This window comes from Chiloscyllium punctatum, chromosome 41 (genome assembly GCF_047496795.1).
Source record: "Chiloscyllium punctatum isolate Juve2018m chromosome 41, sChiPun1.3, whole genome shotgun sequence".
In the NCBI taxonomy this organism is placed as follows: Eukaryota; Metazoa; Chordata; class Chondrichthyes; order Orectolobiformes; family Hemiscylliidae; genus Chiloscyllium; species Chiloscyllium punctatum.
In genome coordinates, this window is record NC_092779.1 from 16,397,902 (window position 1) to 16,422,793 (window position 24,892).

The 24,892-nt window shown below is 41.0% G+C and overlaps 1 protein-coding gene across 1 annotated transcript; it reads left to right on the forward strand.

Annotated features, from left to right (window-relative positions):
• The first annotated feature begins 1,454 nt into the window (after positions 1–1,454).
• rpp40 (ribonuclease P/MRP 40 subunit) lies at positions 1,455–22,861 on the forward strand. Its single transcript, XM_072560446.1, has 8 exons — positions 1,455–1,778; positions 11,727–11,871; positions 11,961–12,029; positions 13,773–13,868; positions 15,430–15,555; positions 18,410–18,608; positions 20,082–20,216; positions 22,080–22,861. The coding sequence occupies exons 1-8, from the start codon at positions 1,662–1,664 to the stop codon at positions 22,276–22,278; spliced, it is 1,086 nt and encodes a 361-aa protein (XP_072416547.1). The 5' UTR covers positions 1,455–1,661; the 3' UTR covers positions 22,279–22,861.
• The last annotated feature ends 2,031 nt before the right edge of the window (positions 22,862–24,892 follow it).

Sequence of the window (24,892 nt, forward strand, 5' to 3'; positions counted from 1 at the left end):
CATACCAGGCAACATCCTAGTGAACCTCCTCTGCACCCTCTCCAAAGCATCCACACCCTTTTGATAATGTGGCAACCAGAACTGTATACAATATTCCAAACGTGGCCAAACCAAAGTCTTATACAACAGTAACATGACCTGCCAACTCTTGTACTCAATACCCCGTCCGATGAAGGAATGCATGCCATATGCCTCTTGACCACTGTACCGATCGGTGTTACCACCTTCAGGGTACAATGGACATGAACACCCAGATTTCTCTGTACATGGGTCAAGATTAGAGTAGTGCTGGAAAAGCACAGCAGGTCAGGCAGCATCTGAGGAGCAGGAGAATTGACATTTTCCTGCTCCTTGGATACTGCCTGACCTGCTGTGCTTTTCCAGCACCACTCTAATCTTGAATCTAATCTCCAGCATCTGCAGTACCCACTTTCCCCTTAGAAAGACATGGGCCTACTGCTGGCAAATGGGACTAGATTAATTTAAGATATTTAGTTGGCATAGACAAGTTGGACCAAAGACTCTGTTTCCATGTTGTACAACAATTCCTGCACGGGCTGTCTCTCTTGAATGAGAGAGCAGCCCTATGATCTGTTAGGAATATGGCAACTTAATGTTGAGATCAAAGATTGGGATGTGCGGATGAAATGTAATATTTGCAGATGTCACAAAGCTATGAAGGAATGTGGAAGATGTCAAGTGGCTTCAACAGTATTTGGACAGGCTTGGAGAGTGGTCAAGAACGGCAAATGGAATACAATGTGGAAACACAAGTCACAAGTGACTCTGAATCTTTGGAATTGTTTTGATGCCAGAGGGCTGTGAAGCTCAGTCTTTGACTATGGTTCAGGTAGAGGTTGATAGATTTCCAACTACCAGAGATGTAAAGGATTTTGAGAATAGTCTGTGAGTAAAAACCACTAAGTGTTCGAATCGTATAAAGCGCTGGAGCAGGCCCATTCTTATTTCAACATTCATTTCCAGGACATGGCTGTGGGCAGGCTTTTTATAGCACCTCAGGTTTATGAGTAGGAAAAGTGTTGGTGGTGGGAAACAAATGGCTCTTTGACCTGACAGTCGAGAATCCTCGGAGTGAGCAATGAAGAGAAAGGGGAAGGCTTCGAGGATGGAGGTGTTAACTGACCAAATGTGGTAGTTGGAGGCAAAACAGATTGAACCTTAGGGACTACAGTCGACCAAAATTGAGAACCCTGCCACCTGACATGGTGCCTTCTCCTTTTTGCTACCATGCTGGAAAATAAAGGGGTTCTAAATCGTTTAAGGAAAACAGAGCGCAGCCCACTGATCGCACTGCTCATGAAACAGTTGTATTCTTACTTTGGGAATGAGAGTCGTGAGTTGAGACATTTCCCTTGACCGTTCAAAGGCGGCACTTCTTCCACCTTGGCCTCCAACCAGCAGAGGGTGCAGTCGAGCCCTATCCGCCCCGCCCACACAGACTGGGGCAGAGGCGCCAAAAGGAACGCCCGGCGCTCGCGGACGGCGCGAAGAAGCTCAGGGGCCCTGAGAGGCAGAACCGTTAACTGGCACGAGGAGCTGTCGCCCTGAAGAGAGAGGCGTTAACCGGCGCTCGCGGAAGGCCCGAGGAGCTTACAGCCCAGAAGGCGGGGGTGGGGGGAGGAGGAGGAGGAGGAGGGAAGATGCTGCACAACGTGGAGAAATGCGCGCGGCACCTAGTGGTTAGTGAAAGATCCAACTTCAGGCACAGCAAATCAAAACACCACCAGCACGTGCAAGCTCATCACTATAACTACAAGGTGGGTGATTAAAGTTAAAAATCACACAACACCAGGTTATAGTCCAACCAGGTTATAGGTAGATAATTGACAGGAGGACGGAAACTTCATGACCTGTGGGTGATTGACAGGGGGCGGAGACTGATTGTCATGATTATCTGGTGGGCGATTGACAGGGGGCGGAGACTGCTTACCATGATTATCTGGTGGGTGATTGACAGGGGGCGGAGACTGCTTACCATGATTATCTGGTGGGTGATTGACAGGGGGCGGAGACTGCTTACCATGATTATCTGGTGGGTGATTGACAGGGGGCGGAGACTGCTTACCATGATTATCTGGTGGGTGATTGACAGGGGGCGGAGACTGCTTACCATGATTATCTGGTGGGCGATTGACAGGGGGCGGAGACTGCTTACCATGATTATCTGGTGGGTGACTGACAGGGGGCGGAGACATTGCCATGATTATCTGGTGGGTGATTGACAGGGGGCGGAGACTGATTACCATGATTATCTGGTGGGTGATTGACAGGGGGCGGAGACATTGCCGATTATCTGATGGCTATTGACAGGGGGCGGAGACTGATTGCCATGATTATCTGGTGGGTGATTGACAGGGGGTGGAAACAGATTTCCATGATTCTCTGGTGGGTGATTGACAGGGAGCGGAGACTGATTGCCATGATTCTCTGGTGGGTGATTGACAGGGAGCGGAGACTGATTGCCATGATTATCTAGAGGGTGATTGACAGGGGGCGGAGACTGATTTCCATGATGTGCGTAACATAATTCACTCACAAATCAGCGTGAGACAAAGCCTTGGAAACAAGAACAATTTATTCCAGCCTTGCAAGTACCGGACGCCTCTGCAATCAAGCAGGAATGCATGTGTAAACAGAGCATGTAAGCATTCTTATTCAGTTTGCAAGTTGTGGAATCACGCCTCCCTTTTCCCATCCTATCATAAGCCGATTACCTCACTTGTTTTTTTTCTCTAGTTATTTTTTATCTGGCCATCCTGCATTCTTTGTTCCTTGTTTGTTACAGCTTGCTCTTTTATCCAGTTTCTCTTATCATACTATAAGCTTTATTGTGAAATGCCCCTGCTACTGCTTTTTGTGGTCAGCTACAACCCTTCATAGTTATTTCCTAGCTTAAAACTATTTTCTTTAAAAGACCCTCTATATTCATTAAAGTCTTAGCCTTAAATATGCTACATGCTACAAGAATTCCGCGACCACTTGTATAATGTTCCCCTTCCCCTCCCTCCACAACACCCCCTCCCCCACCTGCAGAAACTACATTTCTAATCTCCCATAATTCCCCCTTTTTCTTTTTCTTTTTCTTTAACTGTTGGTTCTGCACTTATTAAGTCTCCTTTAATTCATTTTCTTATGTTCTGCCCTCTTACGCCTTTTGGCGATGAGGTTCACACTCTTACATTTTACATTTGTGTTTTTCATCCCTCGAATTCTAGAAGCATTCTTTGACTTTCTCTTTGTTGCATATCACCTGCTGATTGTAAAAGCAGCTGATGATTTATTTGGGTTCCTTCCCCAAGGGATGTCATCAGTCGGCTCATTACTCATTTTAGGACATTGAACCCTACCACCAGACCCACTAATATCAATAATCCAGAGATAGCTAGATTGACTAACCACCTTCCCCAACCAGCCAATCCCCAATTCCCCCATTCCCATTCTTTTTCGTTCTGGTACCGATTACCGGCCTCCCTTATCTTGGCGATTTTGTCTTGCACGTGTTTGGAGATATCAGTAATGTTAGAGGAGACCTCAGGTATGTACGTACACCATTCCTCTCCAATTAGTGCACAGGTACCACCCTTCTCTACTAGAATATAATCCAGAGCCATCCTGTTCTGAAGGGTCGTTAGCCTAGTGGTAATCATTTCGGTCGTTATGGCTGCTACTTGGGATTGGGTTTTGGCCAACGCATCAGCAGTATTGTTGGCCAACTCTTCCAGGGAAGCCACCAACTTTTGTATTTCTACTTCTGCTCGAGCAGTCCCATACATAGGTATCAAAGTCCAGAGGAGGCGATCTCCTTTGGTTACTTTCCGGGTTACTCGCCTTCCTCCCGGTTTATTCCGAGGTATTTTTGGGGCTCTCTTTAACAGCCTCAAGTGGGGAATTATATAGGCAAGGTAGCAGCAGCCACTCCAACTTTTCTGGTTTTGAGGTAGTATCTGAACTGGATGGTCCCAGCACCCATTCCCGTTACATACACCACTCCAAACGTACTTCTCGCCGGGGATAAATGGGTAGGCCTTTAAGACACACACCCAATATGTCCCTTTCAATACTTGGGGAATGGTTGTGGGAGTAGCTTGGCTGGTGTGGACACAAGATGAATTTCCTAATCGGAAGAGTGTGGTATTATTCTGATTACAGAAACAAGTGGTATTTATGGCTCCTTTCGGTGGGGAAACTCTAAGGCCATCAATAGCACCCAGAGCTTTTGGGGCTGGTCGAGGGAACCATCCCGCAAAGTTATAATTACCCCTGTCAGATCTCCATTTTGTATTGTTTGAGCCCAAGTCAAATTGTTGTACATCATACACTTCTCTTTTGGTAAGTGGTATTACAGTGAGAGGAATTCCGGATTCCCCATGGTGTGGGATCTCAGCACATACCCATCAGTCATTATGCCCCTTTAGTTTAGCATAATTCTGACATAAAGTGGTAAAATGATTTTTCCCATCCCCCCTTGGCAGCTAGCGCCAATATTATCATGACAACATAAAGCTGACCATTCATTTCAGCTTACAATCCTATCTGTCTATTCCCTAACCCTTTATATGCCAGGGAGGAGTGAGTCCATGCAACACTTACAATTGTTTTGGGATACAGTTTTTTTTAACCAATACTTAATAGTCTCTTATCTCAGTCCATTCTTTTTGCTCAGCTTGATTTTCAGACAGTTGTCTGTAGGATGTGCTTGCCACTCTGCCGGAGGGGAAGGAGCGTCCACCGGGCCCTTAACACGAGTGTAATGAATCCACCCATTTTCAGCAGTTCGGATGGCCGTTTCAGTAGTCAGGAGGGTTAGGAACGGTCCCCTCCCAGCTTGGGTGCAGTTTGGTATCTTTCCAGGTCTTTATCAGGACCCAATCACCCGGTAGTATCCGATGTACTGCGAACTCAAGTGGAGGTGTCTGGGTCAACAGACCCTTCTTCCTAAGGACAGACACAAGAAGAGCCGAGCGCCACAATATAGTTCTTTAAAAACTTATCATTGAACTCTACAGTTGGTAATTGTCCTGTCACTTCCTCATCTTTTCCTCTAATTAGGGTTGGCTCAAAAATAGGCACCAAGAATTCTTCACCTTTTACTCCGGAAACCCTGAGATTTTTGTTAGTCAGTTTAACACCGGTAGGTCTAAAACGTAGGGATGATTGTGTCGCTCCCGTGTCCACCAAAAATATTGCCTCCTCCCCTTCAGGTCCCACCTTTAAATTTATCAAGGGTTCCTGATGGGTCTCAGGAGGAAGGAACCCCTGACTCCCCTAATCTTCATCTAAGGTCATTAGGGAAACGGCTTCCCTTTCTCGTGCTAATTCCGGTCATTCCCATTTAAAATGCCCCACTTTCCCACAATGGCAACACCCTGCCTGTTGCCTCCTTTCCCGGGTTTCTGACCCTTGTCTTTCATGTCCTCCCCTACCCTTCCTGTTATCCCCTGATCCCAGTCTCCTTTTTGTTATTTCTTCTACAGCCGCCACCATCATTTTGGCTTTCTGTTTCTGCTTCTCGTCTTCCCTTTTCACATACACTTTCTGTGCCTCACATAACAGTTCTTCCATCTGTCTTTCACTCCATCCATCTAATTTCTGTAATTTCTTTTGTATGTCCGGCCATGATTTAGTTACAAACTGAACCTTTAAGAGTCCCTGTGCTATCGGATTATCGGGATCCATTCCTGAATACTTCCTTGTAGCCTCCTTGAGCCTTTTAAGAAATGCAGAAGGGGTTTCATTCTTCTCTTGTCGTACTTCAAAGGCCTCAAAGTTTTATGATCTAGGTGCTGCCTCTTTAATTCCTAATATTACCATTTCTCTTAGATCACGCATTGACTCCCTATCTTCTCTGTCATTATTTTCCCAATGAGGGTCAACATTTGGGAATTTCTGTTCTGCTGAGGCCCCTTCTTCCCCAACTGGGTCCTTCTTTTCCCATTCCTATAAAGCCACTCTCGTAATCATACCTCGTTCGTCCCCGAAAATAACGTTCCTAAAATTGCCATCAGTTCTCCCCAAGTATACAAATTAGGCCCTAGGAATTGATCTAATTGTTCGGTTAGTCCAACCAGATACTCTGTTAAACTTTTCATTTCCTTTTTAAAGACCCTAACTTCACTGCTAGTTAAGGGAGCGTTTACATATCCGGTTGTACCTTCCCCAATCAGAACCTCTTGTAAGGGACATAATTTTACATTTTCCATTATATCTGCCCCTCCTTTACGTGTGGTGGCTCAAGTGACTCTGAGCCCTCTAGGTTCTGCATCTTTTAGTTCAGAGTCCACTGCCCTTTCTGTGTCTGGACTCGGTTCTACTTCGGGAGCTGTAGTCTCGTTCCGGGGAGTAGTATATGGGGGCGGCAAACACGTTAAGGGATCCCATTGTGGCTTCCCTTGTTCATTCTTTTTCTGTTCTTTCCCTGATTCCTCCGTATTCATGGGACATAATTTTACTCCCACGCTCCCTATCCAACAAGCCGCATAATCGGACTCTTTTTGACTGTACGGTTCTTTTTGATTGACATATATATTAAGATCTTGACACAGCCAATCCTCATCGGATACATATTTGGGCCAAAAAATACCAGGTGCCTTAATACTTTCTCTAGTCCAAACGAAACAACAATAGTTTATCATTGTAGCCTTATCTTTCTCCCCCGTCCGGGAGTTGTGTTCCCAATCACCCAACATTCTCCCCAAAGGACTGTCGGGCGGAATATATTCCCCTTTAACGTTATTTATAGATCGATCGTTACGCAGGCAACTCCCCGTGCCTCCCATTGTTGCTGATTTAATTAATCTTAATGAGGTCCAGAGTCACCTTCTTCCACACCCCTTCAGGGTCCTGACTAGATACCTTACTCGTCCGATTAATCTGACCAATTATATGCTTTTTTTCTGAGACTTCAACTGTTCTCCATAAATCACTTTTATGTAAGGATAAAAGAGATTAGTTAGAAACTGATAGTAAGGCAGTCATGACCTGTAAAAAGAACAGGGAGTTAACATTTTATTTCATAATCTGTAAAATCCTTAACCTTAAAAGAAATCATGTTAAAACTTCCATACCAGAAATTAGATTCAAAACAGTCCCGGATCTCAAGCTCCAGGGAACAAAGCACAAACATTCAATCACCAACAAACAAATGTGCGTTCAAACTGAATCACAAAGGGTTAAACTTTCTACTATCTGTACAGCTCTTCTTCTCTCTCTCTCACACACACACACACCATGTCTCACAGACACTTTGAGCTTCCCGCAATGACTCCTCTAGCTTTTGAATATTTTTCTGGACGTCTGGCCATAAGTTAGTTATGAAGTGCACCCTCAGTAGCCCTTCAGCTACTAACCCTCCTGACACGGGCTGTTTTCCATTGACATATGCTTTATTTTATATATCGCCAATTCCCTGTACTTTCGTACGTCCTGACCACCAAGGCAATACTTAAAGGACTCTTTTCTTACCTTGGTCTGTGCACAGAGTTACCTGGTTGTTTCGGTGTGCCCCGTCCCGCAGCAATTCCTGCAGCAAATACCGCTGCCCCCGGTCGCCCGGATATATCCTTTAAGACCTTTCCCTACCCGGGTCTTGTGCACAAGAGTTGCCTGACCGAACCCGCCGCGTCTACCCGCCTTGTTTCCAGGGTCTCCCAGTCCGGATCGTACTTGCCCAAACCATGAACGACAAGCAAGGGAGTCAGAAATCACCGAAATCGGCGAGGTGCACCTCCCCAGCCGTCCCAAGAGTGTCGAGCGGTCAAAGTTTTGGATCCCAGAACGAGGTCCCCAATTGTGAGAAACAGAACTCACTCACAAATCAGCCTGAGACAAAGCCTTGGAAACAAGAACAATTTATTACAGCCTTGCAAGTACCGGACGCCTCTGCAATCAAGCAGGAATGCGTGTGTAAACAGAGCATGTAAGCATTCTTATTCAGTTTGCAAGCTGCGGAATCACGCCTCCCTTTTCCCATCCTGTCATAAGCCGATTACCCCACTTGCTTTTTTTCTCTCCAGTTATTTTCTTATCTGGCCATCCTGCTGTCCTTGTATGTCTGCATTCTTTGTTCCATGTTTGTTACAGCTTGTTCTTTTATCCAGTTTCTCTGATCATCCTATAAGCTTTCTTGTGAAATGCCGCTGCTGCTTCTTTTTGTGGTCAGCTACAACCCTTCATAGTTATTTCCTAGCTATTTTCTTTAAAAGACCCTCTATATTCATTAAAGTCTTAGCCTTAAGTATGCTACATGCTACAAGAATTCCGCGACCATTTGTATAATGTTCCCCTTCCCCTCCCTCCACAACACCCCCTCCCCCACTTGCAGAAACTACATTTCTAATCTCCCACACATAATTACCATGATTAGCTGGTGGGTGATTGACAGGGGGCGGAGACTGATTGCCATGATTATCTGATGGGTGATTGACAGGGGGCGGAGACTGATTGCCATGATTATCTGGTGGGTGAATGACAGGGGGCGGAGACTGATTGCCATGATTATCTGGTGGGTGAATGACAGGGGGTGGAGAACTTATCAAGTTAACTTTTACTCTAAAGGGAACATAGGTGCCAGGTCCACTTTTCTTTGTCATTTATATAAATGATTTAGATGAGAATGTAGAAAACATGGTTAGTAACTTTGCCAATGACACCAAAATTGGTGGAATAGTGAGCAATAAAGGGAGTTAGTTAAAATTACAAAAGTGGTAAATGGACTTTAATTTGGATAAATGCAGCAAAGACTTTACGTCTACAATTAAAAGTAGGGCCTTGGGCAGTGTTGTAAAACATTGAACCAGCAGTTCAGGTACATAATTCTTTAAAGTTTGCGTCATGTATAGATAGATTTTAGTTTTGATTAGATTTCATAGTTTAGATTAGATTACAGTGTGGAAACAGGCCCTTCGGCCCAACAAGTCCACACCGACCCGCCAAAGCGCAACCCACCCATGCCCCTACATTTACCCCTTACATAACACTACGGGTAATTTAGCATGGCCAATTCACCTGACCTGCACATCTTTGGATTGTGGGAGGAAACCGGAGCACCCAGAGGAAACTCACGCAGACACGGGGAGAACATGCAAACTCCACACAGTCAGTCGCCTGAGACAGGAATTGAACCCGGGTCTCAGGCGCTGTGAGGCAGCAGTGCTAACCACTGTGCCACCGTGCCGCCCACTAATAGATTAGAGTGATGCTAGAAAAGCACAGTAGGTCAGGCAGCATTCATTACTGATGAAGGGCTTTTGCCCAAAATGTCGATTTTTCCTGCTCCTCGGATGTTGCCTGACCTGTGTTTTTCTAGCACCACTCTAATCTAGACTCTGATCTCCAACATTTGAGTCCTCACTTCTGCCTCATGCATAGGTAGGGTGGTTTAGCATGCATGTCTTCATTACTCAGATCTTTGAGTAGAGGAGTTGGGTTTTTCATATTGAGGTTGTAGTTTGGTGAGGCCTCTTCAAGAGTCGTGTGTCCAGTTCTGGTGTCTCTGTTGTGGGAAGGATATTATTAAACTGGAGAGGGTTCTGAAGAGATTTGCCAGAGAAGAGATTCCCATTTTGCTGGGAATGGAAGATTTGAGTTATAAGGAGAGGCTGGGACTGAAGCATAGGAGGTTGAGAAGTGACCTTATAGAGGTTTATAAGATCATGAGGGGTATAGATAAGGTGAATGGCAGGTGTTTTTTTTCCCCCAGGGTGTGATATTTCAAGACTAGAGGGCATTATTTAACCAGGATACATGAACATCAACTAACCACAAAAAAAAATGACACACTCTCACTAGTATCCTTCCATACAGTTGAGGAAGGACAACACATCCATCCTCGAACAAGCCAAACGAAGACATGCATGAGAATTCCGAGAAGCATGGCATTCCAGTTGGAACTCTATCAACAAACACATTGACTTGGCTCACATTTATCACCTCCTGAGAAAAAGAACAGGAAATGATGTCACCACAGGAAGTAACATCACCAACCCAAGGAACCCAAAACACATGAATGGAATGCAGGCCATGCCACCACTGCTTCATCCGGAGACTCATTGATGATGTTACCTAGTATGGTGATGAAACATCTGAAACTGAGCCTTCCAACTCAGTGAGCAAACCTACATCCAGAACCTTTTGATGTAGGAATGAGTGCAGGTTTCTATGCTAGTGAGGTTCCAAAGAAATATCCTTGACCTGAACAGTGACTCTTTTTCTCTCTCTTCCATGATTGCCATCTCAGCTGTATATTTTCAGCATTTTTTGGGTTTTAACATAAATGTAAAATTGCTTCCTAATACATATTAAACTACAGCATAATTCAAAAGATGTGTTTGTGCCCAAAAGTTGAACTTATCCTTTGTTTTATATACAGATGGTGATTGAACTACTGCATTATCCCATTATTTTCTTTTAGTGTGAGTGTAGTGCTGGTCTTTCCTCATTTTATCTATGTTTTAGTTCGCTGTAAATATGAAAGCAATTAAGAGATGCAAGCCTGTATTGAAGGAGGACGCAATGGCCTAGTGGCATTATTGCTAGACTGTTAATCCAGAGACCCAGGTAATGTTCTGGGGACATGGGTTTGAACCCTCCATGTTAGATGGTGCAATCTGAATTCAGTAAAATCTGGAATGAAGGATCTTATAATGACCATGAATTCATTGTTAATTGTTAAATTCATCCGGTTCACTAATGCCCTTTAGGGAAGGAATCTGCCATCCTTACCCAGTCTAGCCTACATGTGACTCCAGACCCATAGCAATGTGGTCAACTCTTAACTGCTCTCAGGGCAGTTAGAGAGGGGCAATAAATTCTGGCTTGGCCAGTGACGTCCTCATCTCGTGAATGAATTTTTAAAAAAGCAACAAGTGAATTTGTATTTATATAGCACTTTTTTAACGTAATAGAAGTCCAAGAAATGGGTAGTCAGGGCTGTATTCCTTGTTTCGTTTTTCTGTTTCAAAACCACTTCCATCAACTTTTAAATTCACCATAAATGAAAATGGCATTATGTTTGTGTCTTTGTTCAGAAAAGTCTATTGTTAAATGTGATAAATGCCACCAGCAGGAATTATTTAGCAACATTAAGAAGCTCCAATGTAACGCCTGTTCAATGAGGGTTTCAGTGTCTGTAGTAATACCATTGCTAAGTTTGCTGAGTTATCACAGTCAACAATGATAAATCTAGTGTAGATTTACTTTTTAGTTTTGTTTATTTTAGAAATGAATATCTTCACCAAGATTTTATGGCTGATTGCCAACTGTTGTAGTTTAAAAAGGACAAAGTCGTCGTAGTCCAAATGGACTGTAGGGCTGCTCTGTCATTCGAGAGAAATGACTCATGTTGGTTTAACCTGAGGATCACCATACCTGCAGTGAGGGGGAGAGGTTGAGAGGGAGAGTGCTTCATGGTAAGCTCAATTTGCTAGATGGCTGGTTTGTGATGCAGAATGACACAAACAACACAGGTTCAGATCCCACGCTGGCTAAGGTTATCATGTCAATCATGCCTTCTTAACCTTGCTCCTTGCCTGAGGTATGGTGACCCTAAGGTTATATGCTCCATCAATCATCTTTGTCTAATGAGAGAGTAGCCCTATGGCTCTCTGAGACTATGGCAACTTTACCCATTAAAATATTACCCACACTGATAGATCGCAAATAATTCTTTGTCAAACTTCTCTTGTAGATGTTTAATTGTTTTCTTGCAGGTCTCAATTTTAATACCAGAATGTGGAGTGATACCACCAGGAGTCACTGCTGTCTGCAGAAATTTAGGAGAGTATTATTTGGTAAAGCAGTTGCCACTCCATCAAATGCTTGAGCCTGAATTCGTCAACACATTTGTTAAGAAAGGTAATGCTATATCTGTAATTTATCAAATGCATTTATTTCTTCATTTTGCTAGCAATCCAAGTCACTTAACTTAAAATTGTTTGTTCCAGGCTTTCTTTATGTGCTTTCATACAACACCAGAATAGATCAAGACAACTGTATTGCATTACTGCCAACAGGTAAAAATACCTTTTGTCAGCATCAGTATCCTAGTTTCTGATCTATTTGTTACCTTGTCAAAGCATTGTTTGCTTCTCTAGAATAAATAAATTCATAGTTCAAATTCAAGTTAGAATGCCAATATTGTTTCAAGTATAAAACATTAAGTTTCATTTACATTTTTTGTTGTAAAAGCTATGCACTTATGGGAAAATTATAATTTAAAACTTATAAATTACAATTTAAAAATATAGAATTTACAGAACAGATACAGATCAATCATTCTAGTGCCTATCTGAGGTTGCCATGTTGGCCATGCCTTCTGAACACTACCTCTCGCTTGAGGTTTCATGACCCCCAGGTTAAACTCATCATCAGTCGCTTCTCTGTAATGAGAGAGTAGTCCTGTGGTCCTCTTAGATGATGGTGACTTTATCTTTTACTTTATAAAAATATTACTTGGAATATGTTTAAAGGTTTCCTTGCAGGTCTCAATTTTAATACCAGAATGTGGAGTGATACCACCAGGGTCTATGCCAGTATTTTCTGTTCTACCTGAGTCTGTTCCACTCCCTATATCAGCATATCATGCTATTCCCATGTCCCTTGGAATTATTTGGCTTCCCCTTCAGTGCATCTATGTTATGTAACTTAACAACTCCCTGTGACTGTAAGCCCCATATTCTTACCATTGTTCCCACTCTCTGGGTTTTTTTCTAAATTACTTACTAGATTTAGTAGTGATTGTTTTGTATTTATGATCCATGCACAGAAATTCTGGAAATCATTTTATCAAAGATTATTTTCTTCAAATTTTCCTTGTTAAACAAGGCAAGGCAACTTCTGTCCTCAGCCCACTGTTAATGAGAGAATGCAAGACTTACATTTCCACACAGTTTCAGTACAGTAAAGTTTTCCTTTAAAACAAAATCAGTATTTATTAGTTGAAAACCCAAGTATTTATCACAAATCTAGGAATATGAGGTGATGTTCAGAAAGCTGACTTCGGGTATATTTGGGATGACTTTGGAATCTGAGTTAAAAAAGAACAGTTAAAAGACACATTACACCAGGTTATAGTCCAACAGGTTAATTTGGAGGTACAGGCTTTTGGAGCGCTGCTGTTTTGTCAGATCACCAGCAGGGCAGGATTATAGTGTCATACAACTGATGTGATATATTTAACAAACCTAGATTGCTGTTAAGTGTCTCATCTTTTAGAATGGATTGTAGATTTTGATTCATTAGTATGTAAATTTGCACCCCAATATGCCAACGTTTTCATGCACAAGTTCAAATAAGACTTCTTCGCTGCACAGGACCTCCAACCAGCACTATATTATTGATGAATCAAAATCTGCAATCTATTCTAAAGGATGAAAGACTTAACAGCAATCTAGGTTTGTTCAATATATCCCACCAGTTGGATGACACTGTGATCTTATACTGTAAATTCTGTGTCCTGTGATCCTGCCCCACAAGCGACCTGATGAAGGAGCAGCACTCCGAAAGCTTGCACTTCCAAATTAACCTGTTGCACTATAACCTGGTGCTGCGTGGCTTTTAACTTCATCCACCCCAGTCCACCACCAGCACTTCCACATCATTTAAAGAAAAATTCTAGAAGAATTTATTTTTGAAATGATTATCTCTTTTAAAAATAATTGAGAGCTTAATCTTTCTAATAGTGCACAAATATTTATGAATGGATCTTAGATCCTGCATTGAAGGAATTTCTAACTCGTAACTATTGGTTTTCATAGGGAAGCTAATTTTATCAGTTGACAAGGATACTTACGAGGAGCTTGGCCTGGAAGGACAACCATCTATGTATTCACATAAGGCAGTAGTGAGATACAGTAAGTGCAAGCTATCATAAGATTCCAAGTTCAGGAGAATTTTTTGCCGTTTTGGAACGTACAAAGTTATTGAAACTTTGTTCTGGTTTTGTTTGACTTCCAAAGCAATTCAATAAATATTAACACACTGATTGAAAGGCTCAAAACAAATGTAAGCAGCTCAGTCTTTATATCAGGGATGGAATAAATCCATATATTACCTATCACCATGTTTTCAGTCTGTTGGAGTCCTTGCTGCTTTATTCTGCTACATTAAATATCAAAGGAACAAGGTATTGATTTGGTGGCATAGTAGGAGAGGCACCTGTGGGAGATGGTTTTGAGTCTAATCTTTTGAGTTCTTCTTCTGTTTCCCACTATTAAGAGTTCAATCTGAAATCGGTTTTGGACAGCTTAGTTTGCAGTGTAAATGGGTTGCTGGACATGCTTGTTGGCTGCCATTCACTGGTGTACAAGTTATATAAAAAATGTCATGATGCACCAATGGGTATCCTTCCCTTCTTCTGAATTTGGGATAATTGCATGTTATTAGGAAAAGCACAAACATTAGCCAATGGTGAAGATGTGCACACATGAATTAGTCTTTCTATTTCCACTTATCAGAATTATTTGTGGAGGTTCACAATGGTCAATTGCCAGTCATCACTAATTTTGCTATGAGGGCGTGGAGGTAGTGTTTGCCTTTGTATATAGGGGAAGAAAGATCAGCTCTCATTTCCCCCTTGAGTGTTGTGTATCTCAAAGTCAGGATTTGGGAAATTAAGGACTCATATTCTTTACCCTGCTGCTTGCTGGAAAGTTGCTACCTGAACATGTGCAAAATGATTGACCATTTTGGTGTTGTACTGGGAGTCTGCTGATATCTGTTAAGCCATTGTCCCAATGCAAGCACCTTCAGCAAAGGACCATCATCTTTTATTAAAAAGAAATCATCTGGCACTATCTCCCAAATAGCCATTCTTCACCTTCATGCTAGAACAGTGAGCATTATCAGACTGTTAACCATGCTTAGTGATATTAAGGTATAGTTCAGTATTTTTCTCACAATGTTATTCCCATGCACTGAGCAGGAAACATCGCTGTTTAATAATCAGGAATCAGAACTCTGGCTGTTTTATTTGTCCACCACCCAACTCGGCAATGCTGAAATCAGTTAATTGATTGGAAGTTGATTGACTTGTTTATACATCTTGCCACTGCATCAGTACCCAAGAAGCATCAGTTGTTTTTCCTGATTCTTCATTGGTTCATTCTGTGGTGATACTTCCACTTCTGGTTTTAACTCAACTGTTTGTAACAGAACAATCATCTGATGCCCCCAGGTACAGGAACAAAACCTGCAGAGACATGCAGTGTGAGTAAGAAGTGACAGGTCTGGCGACAATACAGTTATTTTCTCTCAACAATAGTAATTAAAATATCTCAATCTTTAATACCTGTCTCTGATTGCTTTTCCTAGTAAGCATGGTGATAATTCAGAATTTGCTTTGTAACTTTGTGATGCACATCATCCTAAAGTCAGTTCAGTTTTGGGTTTCATGATGTCATGTTGTGTTTTCAGATATTACTGTTTCCATTCGTGACGCTACGTTTGTTCCTGGGGCAAGAAGATATAACCGTGTAATGTGGGCGTTGAAAGAGAAAAAACCTTTAAGATTTGACTTTTTGATGAAGTGGCATTCCTCAGGTAAGAAGTTAAGAAAATGTAAATAGGAGATTTTTTTTATTTAACCTGAAATGTAATCTGGCTATACTTGAAACCTTACCTTTTTAAAAAAAAGCGAAAAGTTCAACATGTCATAGAGTCATAAGAGTCATACTATGACAATAATGTTCTATTGTGCATAACAGTAGTTTTCATGTGTGCCTCCTAACATCCTTGTCTTCAAATCAGAAAGTTATGTGCTCGATCTTAGTCCTGGAATTAACCACATAATCTGGACACATGATTCTACCTCTCTGTATATAGCTAGCAAACACCTAACAATGTCTTCTCTTCTAACCCTCAGACTAAGATGTCCAACAGTATCTCAAGAATTTATTCTTCTCCCCTTTCATTCCTCATCAGCATGCTACCTTTGAGGCACCATTCAAAGTCACAGGCTTAGCTTCCAATTGTATGTCATTGCTTTTCCATTGGCAGACTGGTTGCTCAACATCTGGTATTGATGAGCAGTAATTTTCTCAAGATCAGCATTAAAACATCAAAGCTGGCACCAGTGAAATGACTGATTTTGTCTACTGTCTAGACATTCTTTTAGGCTGAATCAGACTTTTGCAATCATTGCTATCCTGAGTTGCATTGCAGATTCAAGTTCCTTTCGATCCCAAAGGCCGCTTCTCAGCTTGCTATCCTTCTCGTAGCTTGTCAACACTTGCTCATGATTTGTATGTTTGATTAAGCTGAACCCCTATCTTCTTTGGTTTGGCATAGCCTGTTATTTCTAATTCTGAAGTATCTTAGGGTATTTTTCATGTTACAAAGTATGGAATAAAGAGTTTACTTTGCCAGTAATGTGATAGCTACTGAGCATGTTTCTCGTGTTGCTTCAGAGTCTGGAGGAATACAATGTTGCTTTAGCCCCACTACTCTCACAGGTCACAATATTAAAATAAAATATCATTACCAGTTACCAAGATGGTCAACTAAATACCTTTATCTATATCAGGTTTCAAATAAAATGATTTATTAACAAAGTTTCCTTAATATATATAATTATTTGTTTACTAACAAAGCAAAGCTTACTCAATAAAGGTGCAATAAGAGAGTCCGTAATATCGGAGAATAAATGCTTATCCCTTTAGGAATGTCAAAAAAGTATACACACTCTTCAGAAAAAGTGAAAAATAACAGATTTCTGCAGCGGTTGGCTTTCTGGAAAAAAAAAACACCTTAATGAATGAATTATCCTTTTTAAGACAAAAGGATAAAGCGTAGGGTGTTCTAAAGTCTGTTGCTGTGACGTTCTGACACACTTGGTCAAGTTACTAATCATGCACATCTGCCTCTGGAATTTTTCAGACACTGCATGCTCAGGAAATGTTCCTTCAATTGCTCTTTCAAAAGAATAAATACCTGAAAGCCAACAAGTGGACTTTCTTTTCTGAAATGGGAGAGATCAGCTGGGCAGCCCTTCCTCTCAGGTTTTTTTGTTCCCCAACTGAAGACCAGATTAAAAATAAGAAATGCTCCCAGCCACTGTTCAAACAGCTGGGACTGGATTCTACAGTAACAGAAACAGTTATCATTAGTTAAGTGATTTCTAGGTAGCCTTGTTTAAAAGAAACCTCTGTTATCCACCATGACCTTTCAAAGTTAAAGCAACCACTCCAAGTATTCTTCGTAACAGTAAGGGCTATGTCGTGATAGTAAAGGATATTCTAATTATGATGTCAGATCACGTATGACTGAGACCTGATGACCAGGTATCAGTGGAGTCTACCACAGTCATACTCATGGATATAGTTGGTATGCAATAAGTTAATAGCATACCCTACTATTCTTGTGTTCAACTCTCATATGCCACATGCTCCTAATGATATTCCTGCAATATGTGCTATTAATTACAATGGTTACTGCACATTGCTCTTAATGCAACTATTTCTTGTTTATGTAAAATTTTCCTAAAAATAGATATATGAAATTAAAATAACATGGTTTCCTATGAGAAAGTTAAATAATGTGTTACAATCCTGACGTAATTTTTACATTAAAAACCTGTCGGTTGCCTTGAACCTTTATCAGCCCAAAAATCCTCTTGTTAACTAGGACTACTTAACCTTTCATCTCCTGACTCTTCTGCTGTCTGCATGTCCCACTCATCATTTCCTTCCCCAATCCTTCTGCTTCCTTACCTTTCCTTTGCTGCTCCGTGCTACTTGCCTCTTTCCTCTGCCAAAATCCTAGTGAGGCGTGAAGGAGGGAGGGAGCCAGTAAGGACACATTGTAGGCAAAGGTTCAGGGTGATTGGAGAAGTGATTGCAGAGTAGAAGAATCAGAGCCCAGGAAGGTTGGTGAATGGGAGCTTTAGGCATAGAAGCAGTAAGAGGGAAGGTTGGAGATTGGGAGCAACAGTAAACAGGAGGAGGCATCAGAGGGAAAAAGTGAATTAGAGGGTTAGGAGGGAAGCAGCAAACTGGAGGGTGGGGATGGTACGTTGGAGTAGAAGATGGTTAGGAGAAGTGAAGATTGAAGGAAGTGGGAAAGGAGGTGAACAAGTGGAATGGCAAGTAGGAAGGACAGGAGGAACGTGGTAGTGAACTGGCTGGAGGAAGGTGAGAGCAGGAGGATGAGATAAGATGGTGTCAGTTAGAAAGCTTTGGGAGAGGTGGGAAGGGTGGTTGGTTAGGAGAGGGAAATTATTTTTTTAAAGGGATTGAGCTTTTCAGTAGTAATGCTGATATTAAAATGAAGGTCCACTATTAGGGAAATGTCCTTAATTTGCCAACTCCATTAAAACAAGCTTAGAACATGCTTTAAATAGTGGATGCCTGTAATTTCTAGTTCACCTCCTTTGTTTGTTTTTAAATGTCAAAACAAGGTGGACAAGAAGCCAATTTGGTGTCTTACTTCAAGGAATATGAATGCAAGGTTTACAATCCTAAGGTGTCAACAAGGATATTAGAAGACATTGACAGCCCTGTTCTGCTGAGTAAGGAATTGAAAGGGAAGGATAGTGAATCCTGCAGCTCTCAAGAATTCCTTGACTGGCTTGGTGCAATCTTCAGTAATATTGATTGGTGAGTTTAAATGTGCAGAACTTTCTTTGATTTTCCTGGTGTACTTGTACGCAAAACAAACCATTGTAGCCATGCAACATTTCCCAGGTATTTATTTAGGCTTCTTGCTCTATTTCAGCAGCTTTAGTGGTGAATGATCTGAGCCATGCTGGAATCATACAATGTGGTGATTACAGCTATTGATTAGTGTATGTATTCAGTGATATAAATGATAAACTGTGGCGGTAGATGGCAGGTTTCCAAATCCCAAGACTAAGCACGATTAGAGTTTTTAGTTCCTGATTCTTTCCTGAACACTGCCTGGGTCTTCCATGATTACCTCCATGTTTGGCTGCCCCTGGAGAGAGGACTTGAGGCCTTCTATGATTGGTGAATGCCAGACTGGAATGCCTCACCAACAAACCATCCCTCTCTGCTCCCAAACTCCATACCTAGAACTGGTTTTCAGGTCTTTGTTGGCAAGGCAAGCATCTCAATGTGTAACATTTATAATCATCAAGGTACAGTTGTTTTGGCAATACTGACCTTATTAAAATGAGGCCTTATTAAAATGAGGCCCACTAATAAGCTGCTTAGGTTTTGCAAATGTAATCCATCCAGTACCCTCTTCACTCATACACATTCAAGCCTTTTTCTCTTGAATCTGATGGAATCTGTTTTTTTTTAAAAGAACAACAATCCTTGAAGATCTGCCAAATGTGCAAAAAGACAAATATTTCATAGAAAGATTTACTGGTTAATGAAAAATTATTTTGCCTTATTTTTGATAGACAAATTGCTTAAAATGTAGACATTATGCAAGTACAAGTTTTTTTTAAAATTACAATCTTGCTAACCCCTGTGTCAAGTGTCACTGGCTTGGCTATGACTCTGCAGTTCTTTGTCACTCCTCTGCACTGTCTTTTAGCAAATCTTGTTTGGTGAACGAGATTGCACTCAGTTGCTTTTTGCTGCCACATTGCAGTGGCCTAACAGACATTGTTGGCTGATCTGTATTGTGGTGACGGATACTCTTGGCATTTGAACGTGGAACAATACCTGGCCAGGCATGAAACTAAGATCACTGCTCAATCACTCCCTTGAAAATGGTGCCAAAAGACACACCAAATGATCAGTTTCTGAATGTACTTGCAGTAGAATAATAGGTGCTTGTCACTTCTCAAATCCTGGTTTTTGGGTCAGGCAAAGTAAGGCAGGAAAATGGCTTGAAATGACTGGCCCTTTTCTCTCAACAGTTCTTACACATTGAAACGAAATGCACACATGTTACAGAAAAGATTTTATATTTATTTAGCTATCTGCTCTGCTTAAAGGATTCACCATCTTTATGGAAATGTATTCAGTGAAGAAATGAGCAAGTTGATATAGGACCAATAGTTCATCAGTGTTCTTTGTAAACGCCTTGCGATGATTAAATTGCAATGGTGCCCGATGTGTGTTTTAATCAAAGTTTCCATTTTTATACATCAATAGCAATAATCAAGCAGACAACTTTCTCTCTACTTATTGCTGCCCTTGGCCCAGCACTGTACTGGATAAAGCTTGCCTTTATACCATTTCGGGAATTATAATTCCAGAAGAAATAAATCTGATATTGGACCAACTTAGGTAAGTATCATTATAAAAGCAGCACTTTGTAGTCAATAGTTTGATATGCTAACAGAGTACAATGGATGGTCTTGAACCATGATTACTAATCAATCAGAAACTGGATTCTGGGTAATCCAAGATGGAGGACGGGAAAATTTCTGGCTGGAACAGCTGCTCCTTTTTTTTTTGAGGTGTTTTAGGTGCTGGCGATGATTTCCTCGAATTCCAGGAGCAGCAATTACTGTTTTATATGCTGTTGCATTGTTTTGGAACTTAGGAAAAAAAAGTCAAAACAACAGCAGTTTTAAAAGGGAGAAGAACAGGAAGCATGGTGAAGTCAGTGCAGGAGAGAGAGGAAGAAAAAAATTGACACTGCATTTGCTGTTTGAATTCCTGTATCACTGGGCATCGGAGTGTGTCTGGGAAAATTAACAAAAATGAGCTGCCAGAGAAAGTAGTGGAGGCTGGTACAATTGCAACTTTTAAGAGGCATTTGGATGGGTATATGAATAGGAAGGGTTTGGAGGGATATGGGCCGGGTACTGGCAGGTGGGACTAGATTGGGTTGGGATATCTCGTTGGCATGGACGGGTGGGGCCGAAGGGTCTGTTTCCATGCTGTACATCTCTATGACTCTATAATCCTTCATTTGTGTTAGTTGGACCAGTCAACATTACAGTTTGCTTCAGTGTACTGAAATCATTTCTGGTCTTTAGCACTGTCTAGTGTTCTAAATTTAGTGATACTCCAGTAATACCACAGGGTTAGTAACTCAGAAACCCAGGCTAATGATCTGCAGGCATGGGTTTGAATCACAACATGGCAGATGTGAAATTAGAATTCAGTAGAAATCTGAGTTAAAAGCTAGCTTAATTGTGACTGAGCAACCATTGTCAATTGTTATAAAAACCCATCTGGTTCACTAATGAGTTTCATGAAAAAATCTGCCATCCATTCCTGGTTTGGCCTACATTTAACTCCAGATCCGCAGCAATATTGTGATTCTCAACTGTCCTTTGAAATGGCCTAGCAAGTTACTTAGTTGCAAAGTAATTAGTGAGGGGCAGTAATTGCTATCTTTAATGAGTGAGTAATAAATTCCTTGTTCCAGCGTTTGGTGGCCTTACCTTCAACCATAAGCTCAGGACTTCCTTCCCTAAACTTTTCTGTTTTCTGTGTTTTAAGTGTCTTGTGTTTTGGAAACCTACCTCTGACCACTGCACTAATGTCTCCTTTTGTGACTGCACACATGTGAAGTGTCTTAGAATGTTTTACTGCATTAAAGGTGCCAAAGAAATGCAAGTCGTTGTCATGACCTACATTGGAATTTATTCTATTTATCTCCATAGCAAAAGTCCTTGTCTCATTACATTCCCGTTTAGAACAGTTTTAAAGAGTTGAAGCTTGACTTTATCCTCCGAAGATAATTTAGGAGATGCAGAGTTGCTCCTTAGATTATTTTATGTAAAAATAATCATTAGCAATTTTTTAAATGACAATTCAGGCATCATCTGTTCATAACACTTAGAACATGGCATCACTTATATTTGAGAAATATACTAAAAATGCACTTTATTAGATGTATGGTTTTAAAACATTTGGAACATTTCCTATTTTTAAAAAACAGGCCAGCAAATTCATTTTAATCAATTTTATTGGGAAGAAGTAGTAGCTTTCATTGTTTCAAAGTAAATAATTGATTGACAATAATTCTGTGCTCACTTGCCTATGTTTTATTGCACTTCTGACTCTGACTACTTATGTAAGCAGTTTCTCTGATGTTCAAAATGAGAATTGTTCATGGCTGCATTGTATTTACTGTTATAATCAAGTATACCAAGTATATACAACACTTATCAATTATTTTTCCTTTCTCTCCAGACTCTATTTCGAGGAACCCAAGTTGGCCCAGTGGGTTAGTATGACAGTACACGGCTTTGCAGATAGCCCGGTTTCCTGGGGAGAAAGTGAACATGGATACCACAAGGGGGGAGAGAACCTCTACAGTTTTGTTCTCTTCAGTAATCAAGATTACTGGCTGCACATGGCTGTGGGGGCACACAGTGCATGTCCACCATAGAGTTATACCTGTATGTGCTTACTTGTACAGAAGAACATCAGCACCTGTCATTTGTGAATTCGGAAATGATTTGCTATAATTGATTATTAAAGCCTCTTTACACCATGATGTGGAAGTGCCAGTGTTGGACTGGGGTGGTCAAAGTCAGAAGTCACAACAGATTTATTTGTAATCACAAGCTTTCAGAGTGCTGCTGCTTTGTAAAGTGAAGTAATGAATGGGCTGCGCTCCTGAAACTTGTGATTTCAAATAAACCTGTTGGACTATAACCTCGTCTTGTGTGACTTCTGACTTTATGCGATGGATTTAGAAACACTTTCAGCTGAAAGGAAAAAAACTCAGGTTAGTTCAAAATTTTTAGAATGTTTATAATAATATGCATCATTGAGATCGTCATGTATAAATTGAAGTATTTTCAAGTTTTTGTTCTTCCCGCTCATGCGTGCACTATTTCATGAATCAGCAGGCATCTGGAATTTGCATATGTGAACCTTGGCTGCCACCACCACCATATTGGTATGGTGGAGCTTGATGCACACTCTTGATATAAATAAACAAAATTTCTCTCCCTTTATTTGAGGAAGTTGTTGGCTTCAAGCAAATTGATTTCCCTGCAGATCTATCTTATTGGAAGGTAATGTTATGTAGACATTGGAGAATGGAATTAACATTCTTTAGGGTTAGGTGCAACATTTTAGCACCCTAACATTATTTCACAAGTTGCTATATCAGCACCTCAACATTAACCGCTTATATATTGTATTTAATAAAAGGTTCTTTTTAAAAAAAAGCCACAGTGAGAGAGATTGATGATTTAATTGAGTAGGCTTTTAATGTAAACATGGAATTTTCATGGAGTGAGGCTGAAGTAGCTAAATACTCTCTTACTAATGGGAGATCTAAGAAATGTGGCAAAAGTCCAGAGTTGGTGGATTGAAGGATGCAGCAGAGGTCATGAAGCTGGAGAGGTTTGCAGAAATAAGATGGGTTGAGGCCATGTGTGATTTCAGGATGAGGTTTTAAGATTAAATGTGTGGTTAGAAGCCAGTGTAGGTCATTAAACACTGGGGTGATTGCTGAGAGAGAATGCTGGCGGCAGAAATGCCATTAATCTTTATGGAAAGAGAAAGGTAGGTGACTAACAGAGGAGTGTTGGTAACATTGAACGTAGAGATTGCAAAAACATAGATAAGAGTTCTAGCTGCAGTGAACAGGGGAGAAAAAGATTATTTTTGAAATAGAATAAAATTCAGTGGATAGAAAGGATTTTGAGGGTTTGCAGTACAACATAGATTGAATGTGATGCCAGAATGTTTGCAGATTGGCTCGATTTAAGTGACTGGGTGTGATGAACAACAGAGCCAATGGCAAGGAAAAAGAAGTTACAGTGAAAATTAAAAGCTACTGCTTTGCACTTTTTGGAGAGTTACAAGGCATCTGGTTGTGTTTGAGAAAGCATTGGAGCCAAATGTCTCTAATGCACAGGTAAGAATTGGACCCTGTGCCTGTGAATGATGCTATTGGGGGAATTGGGGGAAGTATGTAAAACGCAGGCAGCTTGTAGAACATATAAAGGAGAGGCCAGGAATGACTGTTTAGGACACATTAGATTATTGTATGGGTGTTAGGATGAGGACAGGGGGAAATCTTTTGTGCATATGCTGCCTTCCCTTTGTATATTCCACTATCTGTTCTGATAATGTGGGTTCTGTAATTCCTACCTTCAGTGAGATACTGTGTTTTCATAAAGGAATTATATACAAAAGTCAAACACAGAAGCATACAGATTAGGGACAGGGGCTGACCACTTGGTTCCTTAGGCCTGCCTGATCGTGGCTTCAATTCCACTTACCCCTATTGCAGTCCCTCCACAAAATGTTTTCACAGGTCTTCTGTGACACAGTCTTTCCCCACATTTAAAGCAGCTGGAAAAATACAGATGTAAAAGCTGGCTTGACCTTGGCAGTGGACTAATATGTCAGAAGTTCTGAAATAAACTCAAGGTGTACATTGTTTCTGGATGCTCATGATATGGAGATTTTTACCTTTCTACCACCTGTGATGATTTACACTGCATCATAGTCCAGTATATTATCTTCATGCCACATGAATTTTCAAGTATGTAAATATTACCACCCAAATGCCCTTATCAGGTGTACATTTGCTTTTGATATTGCTTTTCATTGTAAACTTACTACATTTAGACTGAGGAACAGTGTCTATAGAGGACGTGAAATATGCCAGCTGTGATGTGTTGCAATTACAGTCCTTGATAGCCATCAAAAGAAAGTGCTCCTAAGCAACACCTAATGCATGTATCAACAATTCTTAATTTGGATACAGTTAGTGTAGGTGAGTGCTCCAAGAGGTAATAGGTCACAAGTTCAAATGCTAGAAGGATTTGTTTTTTGCAGATGCTTTATAAGCTCTTAAACCCATGTAGTTCCCCTTTAAAAAGCAACCAAGTACAAACTGAGATTTTGGTAATGGTTCGATTGTTTAATTTTAAATGGATATTGTTCTTACTGTGTAAAAGTTACATCAGTTTTGATGTTCAGATGCTAAATGTGCAATTTAATTGATAAGTCATGAAAGGGGGTTTTATAATAAAGTG